Here is a 21,238-nt window from a genome sequence, read left to right on the forward strand (position 1 = left end):
TTTAGGAAGCATTCCTCGGTTTACAGGCAGCTCCTGCTCATACTGTCTGGGTCAGTGCTGCGGCCGTGACGAGCATGGTGATGGATGCTGTCTCACGTCGGCATTTCAGGCTGCTGGTCTCATGATTAAAATCCTGCTGTGACCGACTGTAGCTGCACTGTGACTCTGTCAACTTTCCACAAATACAAGGATCCTTGACTTTCTCAACCACTGGGTCTTCTTCCGTTTATTCTTCACCAAACTCTTGTTTCCAAACAAGTCTGACTAGATGGCTGCTCACCCAGCAGCATCTGTGCCAACTGCTTGTCTTCATGCGTTTTCCGTCGCGCTTTGATCAAACGGCTCCAACATTTCCGTTGTTTCGGACCACCTTGCTGCGAGGGCTCGTCTTCTTTCCAGTGTTGTCTCAATAAACCCGTTTACAATGCAACAGAGCGTGATCAAAAACAGAAGACGCTGAACCACCTCTGTTTACAGTTCATCAAGCGAGGTTACTGGCCTCTGTCCTTTGCTTTTACAGCATCACGCTCGCATGACTTTGGTCTTCTTACTGTAATGTTTTGGAAAATCAGAGTGTCTGCAGCCTTTCCTAAAAGTCATTTGTGTTGGCTCCAGAGGGGAAAAAAAAATATGCTGGGCTGAGAAAAATAAAGTGAATGAATGAATGACTTCAGCTTTGTGAGGATAGGATGTCTGTATGAAAGCTTTTAGTCTGCCTGGCTGTGTCGTCTCTTTGATGGCTGGCGACCTGTGAGGGGTTGCTCTGTGTTTTTCAGGGCTTTTCAGGGAATAAAGTGGTGGTAGAAAGATACTGAACTAGCCTTAGGCTGCTAAGTGTTAAACCTTACTAGATAATTAGCTATAATTAGTTTGGAAAAACCATTTTTGTTGATACAAGAAGGGGAGATTTTCCACAACAACGTCATAGGGCATGTTAAGGAATTCCACATGCGATCCAGATGATCGGGCTGCAAATGTGCACTTTATTGGAGGAGCTGTGAAACTCAAGAGTGAACCGCACGCACCAACCAGGACCAGGGCTGAAAGATTCGGGTTTTGGTGCCGTCCGCAAGGGAAGGGACTACGTAGATGCTGTATACAGTCACATTGCTCCATGTATTATCAAATGGTAAATATCTGGTGCTTTTCCGTCACTTGAGCAGTTCCCAAAGCACTTTACACTATCAATCACACTCACAAATCCATTTATACTCCAATGGAGGCTCATCCTCAGGGAGCAGTTTGGGGTTTGGTGTCTTGCTGACATTTAGAATCTCACAGTCACCTAAAATCAGTGTAAGGTCCATGCACGTAAGGAGAACCCAGACGAAGCTCTCCCTGAGCTTGGAATCAAATTGTGTTTTGTCTCGCTGTGAAGATGTGTTAACCACTCTGCTATTAACAGAATCACACACACGTATTCAAGTGCGAAACAAATTTCCCTTATACAGCTGTCAAGGAAGAATATATTTTCCATTTGAGCCTTTTTTATTTTCAAGCAACTCTCATGTTTTAGGAGCAAAAGAGGTCAGTGGGTGACCCTGTTGTTTGACTAGTAATCCACTTCCATCGTTTACACCAATCACAGCTCATATAAAGCGCCATTTGGCCGAATCCTGGAGGTCCCGAGGATGATAATCTGTGATGTAGGAGAGCGCCGCTTTCCCGTCTTGACATGTGACTGAGTGGACGGTGTTGCACCAAAGCCCGGCTTACTGTTTAGACTGGGAGGCGTGAAGGGAGCGTTTGACATTTCTAAGAGGAAACAGAGACTCGCAGTCATCTGACAGGATTTTTATATTATCTACTCACAAAAGGCTGTCTGAAAGCCGACGCGCTCAGCTCAGATTTATTTATGCTTCTGGAACTGCTCTTCAGCTGCTTCTGTCTGCCGTCTGCCGCACAGAAGATTCTTTTTTGTGCTGCATCCTACTTAAGCACTGAAAGTCCAACTTAGTCTGGCACCATGGTTCATAAAGCCAGAGGTGTTGCTCCATTTTGAGGGAAGACTGAGCTGTGTTAAGAGCTTGGATTCTATGAATAGGCTAATTTTTTAGAGCTGCCTTGCTTGTTATCTTCTTGTTTTCCTTCTTCTGGGGACTTGCTGTCAGCAGTGCTCATTACACGCGTTTAATGACTTAATTAAAGCTGGCTCTTCACCGGTATCGGCGTGGTTTATCAGCCACATCGACCACGGAATAATAACAACTATTGAGGTCTCGCTGGGTTTTACTGGGAGTTAATGACGGGGCTTTCTCTGACAGACTGTATCTACATCTTGACTTTGAAATCAGCTGAGCAAAGGGCAGTTAGGCTTAGCTCGAGGGTTTTTTTTCTTCTTTATCATTTCTCACAGTTTGAAAAGGCTGCAGCTGAAGGGTGTGGTTGATCCAAGGCCCTGTTGTTATCAAGAGCCCAGCAGAGACGAAAAGTCTAATGAACAGCATTGCAACAGTTTGAGTTTGTAGTCGAGTTATGATAGCAGGTACATAAGATGAGGCATCCTGCACAGGAAATAAACTTGGAATGAGTTTCGGGTTAAAAAGAGGGTGAAATGGACTTAACGTTGTTCTTCCTGCCCATTTGTTTGAAAACACCCACGGAAAAACCTGACTGTATCTGGACCATGCTTACATGATGTTTTCAAGTGAAATTTGTTTTTTAAAAGACTCCCCAGGTGGAACCTTTTGATAACACTCCAGTGGCGACCTCCAGAGTGTCATGACTCCCAGTCCATAGGCTCCTGGGACTTGGTAATGTTAGAGTTGAGAGTCACCTGGAATAACAATCCAGCTTTGTTTTCTTTCCTCATGAATGTGAAAAACAGCACCCACAGGTGAAAAAATATGTTTTCAGCGTTTCTGCCATTGTCAACAGACATAATTTTCAAAATGGCATGGTGTGAACGCAGAAAATTTCTGAAATGTCAGTGCAGAAACGATGCATTTTCACTTGATATGTCGTGTAAACGGGGTCTTTAATGATGAGGCGGCTGACAGAATGATGGATAGACTCATATTTAGCTCCCTGTTAGCACCCTTGTGTCATGCTGACAAGGTCCCTGAATGTGTGCGTGGGTTTTCTCTCAATACTCCGATTTCCTCCTGCAGTCCGTAAACATGCATTTGAGGCTAATTAATGACTCAAATTGCCGGCAGGTCTGAATGTGAGTTTGTGGTTGTCACTTGGTTCTGGCCATGTGCTGGACCGGTGGCTCCGCCCCTCGGCCAGCTGCTATCAGCTCCAGCCCCATGTGACCCTGAAAAGGTGTAGAAGATGGATGGATGGATGTCACAATGAATCAGCCACAGTGCTGCATCTATATTTGGCTTTTTTCCTCAAAATTGATAACTGCTAATTACTTTACTCCAATTATAAACAAGATCTGCTTTGCAGTGTCCCTTCAGCATGTCCAGACTGAAATGGTCCCAGATTTAGAATCGTCTAGAGGACTTCTTAGCAGATATTTGAATTAAAACTCCACTTTGAAAAGTTGTTGACAATTCAGTCTGATTGCAGTCATTATTATCAGTAATGTGATTAATGGAGACTAATCATTGCACTCCAAACAGAGGAGAAGTTATCACTCAGTGAAATTAAAAAGAAAGAACTGATCTGTTGTATGTTTAAAAAAGATACATGAGATGCTTTTCTTAGGTTTATTATCACTGTTATCATTTTATTCATTGCTTGAAAATGAAAACATTCAGCTACAGGTTAGTTAAGTTATCGAGGTGTGTCAGTCGTCACTGCATCACAGGGTGAACACACCTCATACAATCACTTTCACACCTATCGACGGTGCAGATTCACCAGTTTCCTCTCAAACACGTTTCTAGACTCATTTATTAGTGTGCTCAGTGTTTTCATCTACCATGACTCCCCCAGTAGTTTGAAAACAGTGAGTTCTCATGTTTTACAAGCGGCAGGTACAAACTAAACTGTTGTGATGGACAATCTCTTTTTTTTTTTTTTTGTCACTTCGGTTTGACAAAACAGTCTGTAAACAAAGAAATCTGACAGATAAACTGTTGCCTTACTGAACTACAACAAAGTCATGTAACTGTTAGAAAAAGAGCAGCATTGACCTCCGTTTCCTGTCATTTTTCAACCTATCAGACTGTCTAATGACAATATTCAGTCTCTTTTTCTAATGTGTCTTCTCCAGCTATTTTTACAGGGAATAATCATCTACATAGCAATTTGAACCCTTGCTCCGTTTGATGTTATTGATCAGTACAGTGTGGCTCAGTCAAGACAACGCAATCCTTCAGGATGTTTTTCTTTACCAGATAAGCACAGAAAGTGTTGCATGGGAGCATTTCATTGATCAGATTTCCGCAGCTCGTCTCTTTTGTCCTGGTGTGTTGGTGTGTTGTCTGGGTGGGCTGCTCGCCCTGAGTGTGGGTACGGTGACGGTTTGCTCTCCGTATTGTCTCCCGGTATAAAGCCTGGGCTTGTGAGGCTGCCTGTCGTCGCGGTGGGACCTCCCTGTGCTCCGCCGTCGAGCCTGTGTTTGATAACTCGGAGGAGCTGGATAACAAGCCCATTTGGCGATGCTAACAGCACATGCCGCTTAGTGGAAACATTTATCCAAAGCTTCTTAGCGTGACACGAGTGTGCTTTGTCTTTGTCCTAGTGGCTCCTGAGGGAATCCCCGACCCTTTTCTCCGAGTAGTGCTGTCTTTTTCTCCTGGAGCTGCAAACACAGAGAAACCAGTAACCCAGTTAGTGTTGCTGTTGTAATGTGTCCACCGTAACCCTCCAGGATCAAAGTGGCTCATCCGAGCTCGTGCCACACATGACTGGCAGTCCGCACAGTTAGCTGTGTTGTTTTATGGGCAAATACAAATGTGTTGATATTTCCCAGAGTCCAGAAATAAATGCCACAGAATGCAATCTGTTGAACTCGGTGAACAGTGACTCCTCATCCAGTGCGGTGATTGATTTTAATCCCTTCCTCATCAGAGAATATCGGCTCCAGCGATCGATAGCTGGGTCGATCTGACCTTTCCCAACAGAGTTACTCGGAAAAGAAGATTTCAAAAACTGAGTGTGGTATCTCTGTTATGACCCGCAGGGAGCCTCATATCTGTGTAGTTTACTGATGGAGGAAATGAGACTCAGCAGTTTCTTAGGTCACTTAAGAGCAAGAAGAACTGGGTTACAGTACATGCCTTTGTGTGGAATCTGCATGTTCTTCCTTTGTATTCTTTGGTTTAGTCCAGCTGTTTGTTTCCACCATCCAACAATGTGCTTATCAGGACACATTTGTGAGTGCGCCTGTGCTAGACCGGTGATCTGCCCTGGGTGTTACTAGAATTGACTCAAACAGGTGGTGACCTATTGGTTGGAGGAGCAAGCCTGTGTTTGCAGGTTTGAATCCCACTGCTGATTAGCTGGTTACCACTGCTGCTCCTTGAGCATGACCCTTGACCCCCAGCAGCTCAGTGACAATGCATTGCAGCTTCTGAATGAAATTGACCATGAATGAAAGTCTACACAAGTTTTCCCACTGCTTTCAGGAACCAAAGGCCTCTCACTACACACTCACCATTCAGCTAGAAATATTCTTGCAAATGCAGGGAAAATGATGAATAGAACGTTTACGTGTAGGCACTTATTGAGACATAAGTGAATATCTACTAGACATTCACCGAGCGCAGAGCAGATCTAGACACCCAGCGCTGATGAAATTGCTTTCCACCAAACTGTCTCAAGAAAAGAGTCTTTGTTTGCAGACAACCAAATAGAAACGCTTGACTGTATACGCTGGTCCAACCACTCACTGTTTGCCCCATGCACACAGGCTAAGCCACAGTCTTGCTGTGATGACTTAAATTGTCTGCTTTTTGAGTAAAGAGTGTTTTGAAAAGTTGCCCGCTGTAACAGTGGAAGTAATTTTTCCCCTATAAGTTCTCCTCGGCGTACACTACACTCCTGTTGTAGTGTTCAAACAAGCTTCATGCCATCCATTAATCACACATACCAGCTTTGTTCAGTTTAGGATCCGTCGAGAGAGAGCGCTGACCTGTACACCAGTGTGCCACCATGTGATAATTGAAATATCGAGTGTGTTTTTCACAAAATAATCAAGTAGGGGAGAACAGCGTAGGCGAGTCTATTTCTAAAGCACCATGCAGGCATGAGGCAATTGAAGGTACCCCCATAAGAACTGTGAAATAGATTGAAGTAAACAATGAAACGGCATTCGGAATTCAGTTACAGCCAAACATTTGGGAGTTAAGCCCATTAAATAAATTGAATTCAAAAGCAAACAGAAGCAGACAGTACAAAAGCAGTAGGATGATCCTCACCATACGCTACTTCAGCGATGAGCTGCAGTGTTTGAAGTCCTGATTTAAATAAGCTGAAAAGTAAACGTGTGTAAACTGATCACAATCCTGATCAGTGTTCGGCAGTGAAAGCAGCTCTCACAGCTTGATTGTACATTATATCTTGACTTCAAGTGCAACATCTTAAAGAACGGTGGACTAAACTTTGATTTGTGGTGAAGTGAGCGAGTGGTTATCTGGAGGTTTCACCGTCTGACCTGTCAGTGTGACCGGACTTGTGAATATCAGCTTCTCTCGCGCTGCGCCTCTGGAAGGACTTGCTGACACAAAAAGTACTCAGTGTACTCCGACCTCTCGCGTCTCATTGCTCACTCTGATGCTTTTTCCCCTTCAAGCTAGGAATGTATCTTCCCTTGCATCTGACATGTGGTTATCTCATGGCATTTTTAACCACAAACATAATTGAGCCAGTTACCCTTTCTGCTAGTACAGTCACTTTGTGGATGAAATGTTCACCTTGAAGTGTTCTGAAGCCTTTCAGTGGCTGTTTTGGGACATGTAGGCACCCGGGTGGTTTTCTGTTTTAGGGCCTGCTCCCTCTGTGTTTTGTCTGACCTGTGAGGTGAATTACACATTAGCTTCACTAACTCCACCGCTGGCCCTCACAGCCCGGACTCAAAGCTCAATTATTCAAGTGTTGCTGCTTCTTGGCGGTGTGTACGGCCTCCTGGCCTGCTGCAGTCTGCTTTTCTTTGGATGGCGTCTATTGTCTGACTGATTTCCCCAGGCACCGGGGCCTGGCTGGAGGATTGAGGGCCATCAAACAGAATTAAGAGCAGACAATAACTGTGTGTGTGACGGTGAATGCGTGTGTGAATACCCAGGCGAGAGTGCATTTCCATTTTTGTGTACTTTGTGTGGATTTTAGGATGTGTGTAACTCCTGTGTGTGTGAGTGTGTGTTTTGAAGGGAAGCCAAAGCTTCCACAACAAGCAGAGGCCTCTCCTCCTGGCTCCGTCCACTGATGCAGGCCTTCAGTGTCCGACGCTCCAGCTGGCAGCCAATTCATACTCCAGCCAAACACTCCAATACCCACAGGCAGGCCAACAGGGGCTCTTTGTGATGCCAGAGTGTGTGTGTCTGTCTCAGTGTGTACTTATCAGCCGCCGAGACAGTTGTTCAGCTCTTGATTGACTGCGAATGTTGTTAATCTTAAGACGTAGCTGTGGACATAGACGTGAATTACATTACATTAGTGGCCCAAAGTCAACGGATGCTGCTGCTGTGTGAAAGAAGCAGCCTCGACAGAGAGAGACGATTCTGAATGCAGCTGACCAATGAGATGTGGCTGACACACACACACACACACACACACACACACACACACACACACACACACACACACAAGAAGGATGCTTGACATTCTAACTATGGCGAGATTCATTCTTTAATATATTTGCAACTTGGTGATAAGTGTATTTTCATTTATTGATTGTTTTGCTTGGTTCAGTTTTTGTTTGGCTTAATTGAATTTAAAGGTGCATTAACGGAGTTTGCAACGTTTTATGCGAAAGACCGGCCACTGCAGGCCTTGGGCGTAACTGCAGCTAGTGAAAAAGCTCGTGTCTGGGCTCGCGTCCACGGAAGAGTTGAACTCCTTCCTCGCTCTTTTAGTAGCGCTCAGAGTAAAATTTAAGTTCTTTTGCCTGGTGGGTCTGTGCTGGAGTTGTGGCAGTGCTCGAAGCCGGTCCTTTCTTAATTTCTGGAAACTCCATCCTCAATACTGCTCGGTTGCTGCTCGTTAACCCTCTGGCGGAGTAATGCCGGACAAAACGAAACTTAAGGATATCAGGCCAGCGGGAGTGCGCATTACATCACATCATCTCAAATTCTCAGCAAAAAAATTCTGGTGCCGGACCGGCACTGCAACTTTCAAGTGACAATTTAACGCTGTAAGCGGTACTTGATGAATATATCAGGGCTCATTGTACACACCATTGAACATTTGTAACATATTTATGGTGGAAAATAAGTATTTTTAAAGTTGAAAAACTCCTTGATGCACCTTTAAGGAAGACACATGGTCTAATGTGTTGGCGCTTTCTCCTAACTAGTCCTCCATCCTTTAACGGTTTGCATGGTTTTTCCTTTTTCTGGCACAGGTTTCCTCCATTTACTCTGACTTATTAAACAATCTAAGCACATTTTAAGAATAATTGACTCCAAATAATCATAGCAGAATACAGGCTCTGACCTAAATATATTGAATTAATAGTTTATTCATATATTTAGGTTCCCTTTTCATCTCTTATACCTGTAAAAATCAAGTTGGAGGTTTCATGAGCCACACAGTGCTGGAACAGTGCCTTTGAATTCAGGCTTTTCCCAGCCATAATCAACTTTTTGGCAGCAATGAATGCATTAAGGTTACGCGTCCATCCAGCCGTCCGTCTGTCTACCGGTCCGCCGGTCCATCCATCCAGCCATCCTCCCAGTCTTTTGATTCGTCAGTGATTGTTTACTCACACAGTCAACACTGTCAAATGAATATGTGACAGATTTTATCTATAATGGGTGACAGTTTATTTAATTCAGCACTTCTTCTGATCTGAATGTATCTGTAGCATCTAAGAAATGCTGTGGACATCCCCCGCAGAGCTCCGGGACACATACGATCAAGCGCCTCCTCGTAGTGTATTTAGCAGACAGTATCGCCCACTCGCTACGTTTCCACGACCTGCTGCACGCCGTTCGCTGGATAGTACAGCTCGGCTTTTATCTGTGGATCAGAGGGAACCCAGAAGTAGTAGGAATACATTTTACCCTCAATGTATCACACGCTACCGAGGGCTTTAAGTCTACAGCTTTCTGAAATAATGTCAGTTTGTGTCTGTTCTGATATGTTGGCTCTGTTTGTAAGAATGAAACATTTCCTGATAGTAACCACCACCTCTGGATTTGCATGTTGGGTAATCCATTGATTAATGTCAAGGAATGGATTGAATGAATGAATAAATATCAGTCAGTGACAGTCTGAATGCACTCATAACCATTAGTGGTTAAAATGACCCGAAACAGCAAGTACTATAGTCTCCTGATTTAAATGTTTAATTGGAACTTACCTCCAATTTGCATGATTTTGCATTTCGTGCAGTTTTGACAAAAAGGTCCACACCTGAGTTGTCTTATAGACTATTGAGATGTTAAAAGAAGTCTTTCATTAAAGCATAGCAGCATTGCTTTATTGTGATTGTGAATATTTATTGTAGTTTAATTGCTTGTGATTGGCTCGCCAATTATTTGTGGATCGATGTGTTGAAATAGATGCATGCCTTACTGTTTTATTGACTTTTCTGAAGAGGAAATGAGAATATATCAATGCTTTGGTGGAGACAGCTCGGTTTTTTTATGAATCGCTGCTGGACTAATTGATCTTAAATGACCTTGAAATAAAAAAGGCCAATATTTTTTGTTCAGGTTTTCACAGAAATACACCTTTTTTCCAGTTTCAGTCAATTCGATTCTCACACAAAACACACCAGAGCAGGTTTCTTTGCATGACTTTTCCAGTCAATCTCTTGATCTTATTTAGTACCATCAATGTATGCAGGCATTACCAGAAAACCACATGCAAATGCTTTTATTTCTTGTTCTCGTCTTCATCTGAAGGCTGGCCAGTGTTGTAAAGGCTCCTCGGGTTTGGGTGGCATGAGTAACTGTTGAAGGCTCCTCCGCTTCTCACCCTTCCTGTTTGGAGTCACAACAATCAAAGCACTGAAGTCCTCGTGTCCAGAGAGACACACATTGTGTACCGAGACTGAAACTGCTAATAAACAGGAAGTGTTCTGAATACATGGCTATAAATGTTGGAAAATTGAGCTCCCAGATTTGCGTCAATGAGCTGCCGGGTTCAACTCATCCCTCAAATTATATCCAATACAAAATACTGGGTTAGATGATTAAATTAAAAAAAAAAACTTTGATTGTGTTTAGTGTTTGTTTCACCACTGTGAAATGACGTTTGATATGTTCAGCTTGTAAGCGTATCGAGCCTTGAAACCATTTCATTTCGCCTGCTGCTGCCACTGCTGCCTCCCAAACGGCAACTCTTACTTTCAAACAGGATCAAACAAATTTTCTTTTCCCTCTGCAGATAGAAAAATGGAGACAGTTTTCAGCAACTCAAAATGCAGTTTCTGTGTACCTGCAATCAATCAAAACATAACAAAAGTACACCCTTTTTACTTCAAAATATATAAATTGGACTAAAGACAAACTTGAGACTGAAATCCGAATAAAAGCATATAATCTTTAGCAATAATGATTTTTATGTGAGTCAAATGTAAATTAGTTCTGATGTTAAGCTTTAGTATCTAAATCAACCAGGAAATTAAGAAAAGCATTGGCCGTTGTTGCCTAAAGCCTAATTTATCTAAAATTTGCCGTCTTTGTAAATTATTGCTCATTACAAGCAAGAAATAAACATTACCAACAAGTTTGATGAGATTTTGCTTCCGATCCTTCTCCTCCTCCTGGCATGACGGTGGTGAGCTGGTCTGTACGACCTCTGAGCAGGACTTCCAGAGGTGGAGGGACTGTGAGAGTACACTGCCCTCTTCGTACTGTAGACACGAGATCTGTAGATTAGCCAAAAGCCCCTGATGGACCCTGAAAAAAACCCAACAAACAAAAAAAGCTCCACAGCGTAATCATACTTAATTCATCATTCTGGAAAAACTGATGAAATGAGAAAATAACCACATGCAGACACTGGAAAACAGTGAGTTTGCCTTCAAGTCTGAAAGAACGCCATTGAAATAGTGAGTTTACTCTCCTGATTGACTCCTCGAGGAATATTACTGCTGCAGCTCAGATTTGACTTGCTTATCATTCTTGGAGAGAAATTGTTGATCTTACCACAGGCCACGTGTTTGTTGTTTTTTTTTTACGGTCCTCTTTTATTTGAGAGGTTTCGCTCCTGTCGCTGAGGCCTTGTCAACACCAGCTGGTGTTAAACTGCCGTGTCGGTAAACTTTGATTTCATTCATGAGCTACACGTTGCCGCCACAGCTGCCGACGGCCTTGATGGGCACATCAAATCAAACCGCTACAGTCGGGTGCGGCGCTATCATCCCTCAGAAGTAGTTTTTTTTTTTTTTTTTTTTTTTTACCAAGTCCTTTCCCGTCGTGCTGAAGATCAGACTTGTTTATAGCCGACTGCCGCCGGGAGGGAGGTAAAAGAGACAGAACGAAGCTAACGACGGTGTCTTTTTACAGATGGGCGACAGATGTCCTCTGTCTGACATCGGAAAGTAATCTCTTCGTTCGACTTTCCTATCAGACGGACCATAAATCACGTTTCTCCTCACCCCCTCCTCCTTTGTCCGACATCTTCACTTGGCTGCCTCTTCTTTTCCTCTGAGAACCCGCAGGTGTTTTGGGGTCGTGACCCCCGAGGCTCATGCGACACATGGAACATACAAATGTTCCTGTCATGGTTTGGTGAGGATCAGTATATTTTTCGAGCTATGGCTTGGTTTTCTGGAGACAGAAACATGACAGAAGAATCAGCTTGTATCTCACGGTTCCTGGAATTGACGTGTCAGCTGTTTAATTACACACAAAACGGCATCAAACTCTCAGCGGAGGCAGCTGCGGCGAGCCTGTTGTGGAGGTTTCTGTGGTCGATGAAACCAGAGCGACTGGTTTCAGAAGTTGTTCAGTTTGCTGCTGGACAGGTTTCAGTGGGAAGACGTGTGACGGTATCGACATGATGATGATACAGAACCCACAAAGTCACATGTGAATCATCTGAATGCGACCTGAAGGGTTTCCCAGGAGTAGTTTTTTTTTTTAATCATGTTACTGTTTATTTCGAGTAACAGCTCAGTTCAGAAGTTAGATTATGGGATTCATTGATAACATTAGTAGTTTAAGTTTATTAGCAAGTAGCTATTGAATGGAAAAGTACTGATGTTTCCTGTATTACAGTAGAGTGAAAAAGAAAAACCATTGTTTGGTTCTTTTGTGGAAAAAACTTTCATGTTTACTCGACGGTTTTTGTACTGCAAACGAATGAGAAGAACGCTGAAAACGATGTAGTTGCTGTACCATGTCCGGCACAAATTGACTCCGTTGATTTTTTGGTAATGAAGCCGAACACACACACACACCACACACACACTCGCAGAGAACGTTCTGCTATAGCATTAACACTGACGTTCGTATGGCCAGACGTTCAGGAAAGCTGCAGTTTACTCCGTTTCCATGGAGATGAAGCGTTTTCAGGAAAGTTTTGTCTTTCAGTGGCTCTGACCAGCGGAAACGCAACACCAAAAATTCACATTTTTCACTTGAAAACTGCATAACTGGGGCCTTACTGTGAACTCAAAGGAGAAGTCGAGCTGATCCTTAGCTCGGGGGTTGTGGCTCAGATGAAGTAGGTGGATTGTCTTGTAATACTGAGGTCAACGGTTTGATCCCCCGCTTGTCAATGCAATGCAAGAGTTTCATTTCTAAGAGTAAAATCTTGCTTCACTTCACTACAGGAGGTAGATATGTTTCGCTCCACTCTTGAAATAATTTAGCAGTCAAATTGTGTGTTTTATACCCCCCCCTGGAGGTTTTACCCTGATGACAAGCGCTGCGGCCGCCTGGTCTCCAAGACAGCGCCGCGCTGTAAACCACTGTTTTCAGCGTGAGAGTCCGAAGCAGACCGTCTGGCTCTGGCTCTGGCTCTGGCTCTGGCTCTGGCTCCTCGTGGCTGACGCAGGCTGCCTCGCAGACAGCCGCTGTCCTTAAAGACCCCGAATGCAGCAGCGGGCGGACAGCGCTGGACTGAGTCTGAACGCACCTGGCTTGTTATCTATCAGTACAATACCATGAAACCACGCCTGCTGCATCCGGGGTCACCTGAGGATAACGTGCTTCCCGCGCCTGTATCCTCAGTCGCCCATCGCGGGTCAGGAGCGCCGCCTGAGAACACAGTGCTCAGAATGTTACGTATTCTGATGTAAGATCCTTCTCAGTTTCTACCGATAATGTGTAATACTTTCATCCCAAAGGGTTTATTTCTGCTTTTCAACATGCAGACGAAATCAAACTTTAATTACTCTTGAATGTGTTGATGCTTAATTATGAAACACTTTCATCTTGGTCAAGTGTTTCCTGTTTAATTAAAAAAAGGCATTTATGAAACCATCGGGACGATAGCGACAGTTTAATTTATTAAAATGACATCAGGTGGGACTCTGCTTTTTCCGCATTGTGCAGATAATATTTGGATTAAGCAGTTAGGATTGAAATATACTGGCAGAGGTGATCTTTATACTCGTGGATTTGAAACATGCTCTGTAATAATGATGCTTCTGTCTTGATTGGACATGAAATCCTTTAGTATATACGGATATTTTTTAAGGAGAGATCCAACTGTTATTCCTTTCCAATGCAGCAAAGACGCGTTTTCACTTGAAACGTCGTCGTGTAAACGTGGTTTGAACAGTCATGTTTTCACTCCTGCAGCTGGCCGTGTTGTGATTTGACACTGAATTTAAAACGAGGTGACGGAGTTCAAAGGATTATGAAAGGTCATGGGGACGAGCACGGCCGCGTCACAACCCCCACCGACGCACCGCAGTCAGGCATTATGTCACTTGACATCATGTGACGTGTGTGTGTGTGTGTGTGCTCTCTGAGTGTGTGTCCTCAGGAGCCCTCACCACATTTCATGTGTCGACTAGCTGATTTCAAGGTCTGATGAGCAGACAGAGGCAGGCTGCCACACTCCCTCCGTCACCGCAGATTTTCCTTTTTTTCTTAAAGCTGTGTGTGTGAGTGTGTGTAGGAAGATGAAGGCGCGGTGGGCCCGGCTCTTCCATCCCGTCTCCCACTACTAAAGAATGAATCACACAGACCGACGTCACAGCCGTCCCCCTCGCCGTGACGAGTGCTGAGCAACGCGGTGCTCCACCACAGACTCTTTTTTTTTTCGTTTCTTCTTCTCCCTCTGCTCCCGGCTGAGTTTTAGCTGCTGTGGGTTTTCAGCCGCGAATCAAACAGTGTGTGCGTGTGTGTGTGTGTGGGGTGCCGTGATGAGCAACGCCCTCGTACTCCCCCCCCCCCCCCCCCCCCCCCCCCCAACTGCTCAGTCAAACTTTATGAGGTTAAAGCTGTAAGTTAGCCTCTCGCTGGTGGGATTCCTCACATTATTCATGATAATTACATTTTTTTGTTAATTCCTGTTAAAAGAAATGTTGAGATGGAAGCTTTATGCTGGATTTATTTATGTTCTATCTTAAAGTTAAAGTGGTTTAACTCTGCAGGAGCACAGCAGTGTTGAACAACAAACTTATAAGATTTTGATGCGAAGGTGTTCTGGAATCATGGGTGAATCAGGATTTGATAAAGTTTCCTTTAATGGTTCACGTGGTTTCCAGTTGACATTACTAAAGCATTCTGAGGGTTACATGATGGTCTGTATGAGACCTTACTGCCTTTAGATTAAAGAACAACCCTGCAGATCAGACGAAGCCGTAAAATGATACTTTCTCAGTTAAAAATGAAAAAAAAAACCCTTTAATTTGATTGTTAAATTTAAAAAAAGTCAGTGTGCATTGTGCATTTTTTAAAATGTTTTAGTTTTAATAATAATTATATTCAATACACTGAATGTGATGAAATACTGTCTTTTAGAAGCTGATGGATTGAGCCTCAGCGGTCGTGGAGTTTTCCTGCTGGTCAAGGAAAGAAGAGCTTCACAGTCTTATGAAGGCGTTTTTATTTTATTTTTTTATTTTTTCCAAGAAGCAATAACACTCGTATATGGACCTCATTTTTCAATTTGACAATATTTTTGTTCAGCTCCTTGAGATTCATTATCCGGGCGTCCGTGGTGTTTCTGTGCTGGTGTGGTCAGGAGCAGCTCCGAGCCTTCGTATTTTATTTAATCTGCTGTTTTGCGCTTCTGTCGGACTTATTGTTTTCCCAGAGGGAGGTTACCTTTTGTTTACATCCCGACTGTATTACAAGTCTCTTGTTTTCCAGGTGGAATAAAACAAACGAGGCACCTTGAATTTGCTGTTATGTTCTCGGCAGAGATGGTTTGTTTGCAGGAGTGTCACTGTTCGCTGGGTGAATTCATCCATCACGAGACGCATTAATGGCTGCTTTCTGTGTGTTCAGGCTTCGATGAGGGGCTCTCCATGATGAGCAGCTAACACCGCCGGCCACTCAACCACAGGAAGAGACGTGGCTGCTGCACCATCCACAGGCGACGCATGGCGGTATTAGGGGTGAGAGCTGTGATTTATTTCAGTAATCCCAACACCCAGCGAGACAAAACAACACTTAATGTTTGCTTTTAGTTATTTCCTGGTTTTTTTCAACAGCCCCACGAAATGAAAAAAACATCTTTCTCGGTTGTTTTCTAATGTGTTTCCTGACTTTTTGTTAATTTATCTTGAAATTATAGCCGTATAGCCATATTTAGTCATAAAATCTCACCTGTCACTGAAAATGCATTCCACAGCTGTAAATATTGACAATCCTTTAATGTAGAGAGTCTGATATTGAAGTTATTCTTCACAGTTTCACGCAGCAATACAGGAAGTTAAACTGAGGCGTTTTTTTTTTTTTTCTCTCTTTTCCTCATCGATCTCCGTCTCCGTCCAGACAGCCGCTGAGTTTTGGCATTCGCCGAGGATTTCTGAAGAGGCTGGAACCTCTGAATAATGAATGGCGCTTGTCCCACATGCTGGTACAAGCAGCGAATATCCCAGTGATCAATGCTCAATAATTCACTCGTTGAAAGATTTGGCAGCAGCTTTACTGCTGTTCTATCACATTAACTTTTTAACTTCTTCTGTTGGGAAAAACGGCACATTTTTTCCTAATAGACATAATGTAACCTGTATATTTTTGCTGTTCTGTATTTCATCTAATGAAACATTATTTCAGTTGTTCTAAACTTACTCCCCCTCCTCCGTTCACTGGATTTTCTGAGCATGAGCGTCTGAGAACACAGCCGGCTCCCGGAGACTCTTAAATGATCGCGCTCAGAGTGGAACCTCGCTTCGTCACGCCGCCGCTCGGCGAAAACTTAAGCCTCCATGCGGCAAATCGCTGGGTCCAAGACACGAGTCAGTATCAGAGCTCCCGGCTGAAGACTGATTTCTGTCTTCCGTTGTGTTTTTAGAAAGTCACGAGACGTCGCCGCCTGTAATAAACCACTCACCTGCCTCCTTAGCGTCAGGCCGGAGGTGCAGTGAACTGTCAAAAGAGCCACGTGAGACTGCATGAGTGTTTCTAGCTGGCAGCAAAAACAGCAAACAGTAAACCTCCGCCGCTCTCCATGAAGAGCGGCAGAAACATCCTGCATGATGTTCCTGCCTGTGATTATGGGAGTATTGCAGCCGCTGGCGTCTTCACACATGCTGGTGCTTTGTGGAGCTTTTCTGTTGTAGAGGGAAGCATCAGTGTAGAGGAGAGGCCCTGACTGGACTCTCAGGTTTATTTAGTCCCCAACAGTTTGAGTTTTTTTAAACATGGTACTACATGGTGAAAATGCAGGTCTTAGATTAATTTAGAATTCAGTTTTTTCAAATAGATGGCGGATATCTCTCTGAAACACCTTGGAAGACCCTTTTTCCTTCATCATTGAACATAGGAAAATATATATTTCTATGCAGGTGGATGTCACACGCAGTGTAGACTCATTTTTGTTTTGATGTATGATAAGATTGAGACTAGTAAAGATGATATTGATTTGTGTTTGAGCGATGAAGGCGGCAACAAACAAAATCGGAGCAAGAAACGATGAGAAACAATAACTGACCATGAAGAAATAAACTGTGAATGAAACATCATGTGGGAGCAGGGGCCGTTTTAAACGTGCAAAGCACTGTACTGTCATTTTATTGCATAAAAAGGAAAATTGCTTTATAAATGAATGGAAGAGCATGATCCAGCAACACCTGAATGTAAATGTGTCGAGGTGTGTCTTAAGGAGTGATTTCAAAATAAAGATCTGATTAATGAGCCAGCTGAACATTTAAAAAAAAAAAAAAAGTGTTTGAGGTTCATGATTATAACGTTATTTTGATTTGAAATAACTTGTATACTGACCCTGACCTTTTGACCTCCCTCTCCCCACAGAACCCCGACATGCTGACGAGGAAGATAAAGCTGTGTCACATCAACGCCCACATCACATGTCGTCTGTGTGAGGGCTACTTGATCGACGCCACCACCGTCACCGAGTGCTTACACACCTGTAAGTCGCCCTGCCGTCAGCGCCGTGCCGCTTCTGTCTTGTTGTGGTTCAGCTTCGCCACACACACACACGACTCCGATGATCTTATATGTCGTTTCGATAAAAAACAGTTCTGCAAACCTGAAGCAGCCACGGACTCACCGACCCGCTGATCTACACATTCATTCGCCCCGTTAGAAGCTGAGACGGCGTCGTCTCTCATTTGCGCCGCAGTGCATCAGTAGCCGAGTGTTTTTTAATAAAGAACGATGGCGCCGTCTGCCTCCTCCAGCAGGTCCGATCGGAGCTCCGGCTATCGGTCACAGTGAAGCTCCTCTAAAAACCGAGTCTTCAGAGTCCGTCGTTTCTCTTTTCCTCCGTAAATGCAGGATATAATAATCGGCAGATCCTCTGTAAACACCCTCAGCATCCTGTTATCTGCTTCTCAAAGTCACTTCCAGGTTGAGTGGTTAGTTTAATTGTGGTTAATTAAGTTCGATTACTTTATTTTCTGTTGTTTCCTCAACAAAGTTACCTCTAATGATTACCTGTCAAAGCAGTTTCCATGCACACCGGCAGTTCCCCCCAAAATTAGCATTTTAATAAACCTGTGTTTTATCAACAAAGGAACACGGATCACAGATCAGATCCTGGCTTATTTAAGTTGTTGTTTTTTTGTTTTATGATGCGTGAAAGCAGTTTGGCCTCATGCACAATTCATGAAATCCTGCGATCACGTAAACAGCACCTGCGAGGGCTGCTGGTGTTTATTAGCAGCTGAAAGGGAATCAAACGCTGTCACTGAATGTTGCTCAGAGGCAGAAAAAAAAAGCAGAAATGAAATGCTTCGCCTGGACCATGGATCCATTTTCTGCTCGGTGAAGATAAAAGCTTATTTTATTATAATAAATTGAATAACGGTGTTTTTCATTGATCTTTCAAAGGTGAATCATTAGCCAGTTTGTTTGTATTGAGCAGTGTGTGTGTGCTGTTGTCTCAGAAAAGAAGTTAGAAGTTCACAAATTGTCGGTATTTCAGAGGAGTAAGCAATGAAAGATGCAGAAGAGACCAAATGAAGAATTCTTTTTCACCCAGTATGACGTTAAAATGAAGGTTTTTTTCCCTCTATCTTCAATCCTAACATCTTGGTTTCTAAGAATCCTGTATTTCACTGCTTCCTCATTAACATACACACTGCCAGCACGAAGCAAATGAATCATTTTCTCCCCTGAATCTTAATTTAAGGAGCTGTGATCTGTGAACTGTCTGTTTCATCAACACGTGGAGCTCAGGTTGCTGCATGGATTCAAAAGCTGAGGGACATTTCCTTTAGTCCCTTTATAATAATAATATTCTCCTATATTTCAGTGCCTCTGTCACTTCAGCCTTCACAATCTGTTTCACTCTGCTGTATAAAGAAGAGAAAGTCTTAGGACTCTGCTTTCTGTTAGTTTTTGAATTTTCTACATATCACGAATGGCCCAAAAGTTATTCCAAGTATGCAGAATTATGTAAAATCCGTCCCCTTCAGACAACTCGCCTTTTCTCTCAGCGTAAAGCTTTTAAAGTCTTGAACTAAATACCTGAAAGATTTGGATCAGCCAGCATCAGAGCGGGCGCTTCAGTTCCCCGCGTGTCCACCGGAGGGCGCTCCTACCCTGCAGACCGGAGCCCTGCCTCCAGCTCCCCTCAGACGTCAGTCCAGACGCTCTGATCGTGGCTCTGGCGGGGAGGAGAAGGGGACTCCTCCACTGCAGGCTGGAGACAAAGGGATTCACGTCACGTCACCACTGCAGCTGCTCTGACACACACAGGAGGAGGCAGGCGCAGGAAACGACGGCGGGGGTCGGTGGGATTTAAATAGAAGCGTGGTGCCGAGGTGCGTTGCTGTACCTGCACCTGTGCATCCTCTCGTTTACCCCGCCGAAATGTTTCATCAACTCTCTGGCGAGTTGACCAGGCCACGCAAACACAGACCACAGGTCAACGCCGCATGAGCTCAAACATGGACCTGAAGAAAGTCTGTCGAGCAGAGGGAGAACGTGCAAACTCACTGCACTGTGAGGAAGAGCTTCACTGTAAAATAACCTGTAACTATGAAGAGACAGGAAGCATTCAATCTGATGAAAGCAAAATGTCACCTAATGCAGTTGTTTATATGAAAGTCACTTTATTTATTTTTTTTTCATTCTTGTAGTTTCTGCTAAATAAAGCTACACATCCGACCAGCTGGGGTCAGTGTTTTCAGCATAATGTGAAATTCTGTCATCTGCCCAGTAGATTACAATGGAAATGTGGTCAGAAAATGCTGGTAAAGTACTTCACAGCGTCAGTCGGACTGTTGTTTTGCTACTGCGTGAAATAAGTGATTCACTTCACCTGCAGGCTGCAGCCTTCAGGCAGCCACTTTCCTACGTTTTATTTTCAATCACGAGCAGAGTGAGAATCAAGCTGCTGCGTGACGGTTGGTATGTGATCCATAGTGTGTGTGTGTGTGTGTAAGCGTGTTTGTCCCCCGTGTGTGTCCCCAGTCTGCAGAAGCTGTCTAGTGAAGTATCTGGAGGAAAACAACACGTGTCCCACGTGTAGGATTGTTATTCATCAGAGCCATCCACTGCAGTACATCGGGTAAGTGAAGAGCCGCCGCAGAGCTGCACACACACACACACACCCACGTACATGCATGTGCACACACACACGTGCACTCCCACACTTGCTACCATCTGCAGTGCTCTACCAGCGAACATAAACTGCTGAAAAGCCTCTGGCCTTTAAATCAGTTGTGCCGTGATGAGTGCAGGGGGAGATAGAGTCAAGACGATAATGAAAACAATAAATACTCGTTAGTCTGTAAATCAGTAACTCAAGTGATAGATAACCGGCTGTCTGCCCTGCATGGCGATAAGTCGGTGCTGGAGATCCTAAAGTGACAAATCACTTCTAATTGAAGTTTTGTCTGCGTATCTGTGAGCGGTGTCAAAGTTTCATACAGTTTTCTCCTGTTTTACCATCACTCTTCCAACGATCATGATAATAACTCATAGTTTAAATTATAAACAAATTTTCAACCAACCGAACAAACGGTTTTATTCAAGTGTTCATCAAAGTGAAATGACTTTGCTGCTCTGTTTTCGCTTTTTTTAAAATCCGGAGGCAAATATTTCCACCTTGTATGAACCAAGAGAAGATTATTATTATTGGCCGTCGCTGGAGCCCGATTGAAAGTAGCAGCTGTCCATGTTGATACACGTAAACCGATACAGCTCATGATTGAACGCTGCGACCAAAAACTGTAAAAGTTATGAAATGAAGTTGTCACATTGGTCAAAGGCTCATCTGTGGTTATGATACGGTAACCCGGTAATCAGTGGTTATGATTGTGGGTTCATGTCAAACTTTGTGGTTCCTTACTTGTCAAAGAGACGTCTTTATAAAACAAAGCAGAGGAACAGACACATGTTCTTGACTGACACAAAGCTTCAGATCCGGTTTAAAAGTGCGTTAAAGTCCCCCACGCCCTCGATCTGGCCCATTTATCCGTCATCGTCCAAACCGAGCCGCCTGCAGGCTCGTTTATCGCAGGAAGACGCTTCATTGCAAACACTTCAGCTCCTCTGCGCGCAGCTGTTTCGTTTCTCGCCTGTTTTTTTTTTTTTTTTTTTGCTGGAAATTGGAGTTGATGGGGAAACATCAC

The 21,238-nt window shown here is 43.8% G+C and overlaps 1 protein-coding gene across 1 annotated transcript in view; it reads left to right on the plus strand.

Moving 5' to 3' along the window:
• Positions 1-21,238, plus strand: part of pcgf3 (polycomb group ring finger 3) — a 46,450-nt gene that overhangs the window by 12,364 nt on the left and 12,848 nt on the right. The window contains exons 2-4 of the mRNA XM_030112142.1: positions 15,477-15,586; positions 17,448-17,565; positions 20,076-20,172. Of these exons, the coding sequence (XP_029968002.1) occupies positions 15,572-15,586; positions 17,448-17,565; positions 20,076-20,172 (230 nt within the window). The 5' untranslated portion in view covers positions 15,477-15,571. The remainder of the gene's footprint in view (positions 1-15,476; positions 15,587-17,447; positions 17,566-20,075; positions 20,173-21,238) is intronic.

Source organism: Salarias fasciatus, chromosome 2, assembly GCF_902148845.1.
Source record: "Salarias fasciatus chromosome 2, fSalaFa1.1, whole genome shotgun sequence".
In the NCBI taxonomy this organism is placed as follows: domain Eukaryota; kingdom Metazoa; phylum Chordata; class Actinopteri; order Blenniiformes; family Blenniidae; genus Salarias; species Salarias fasciatus.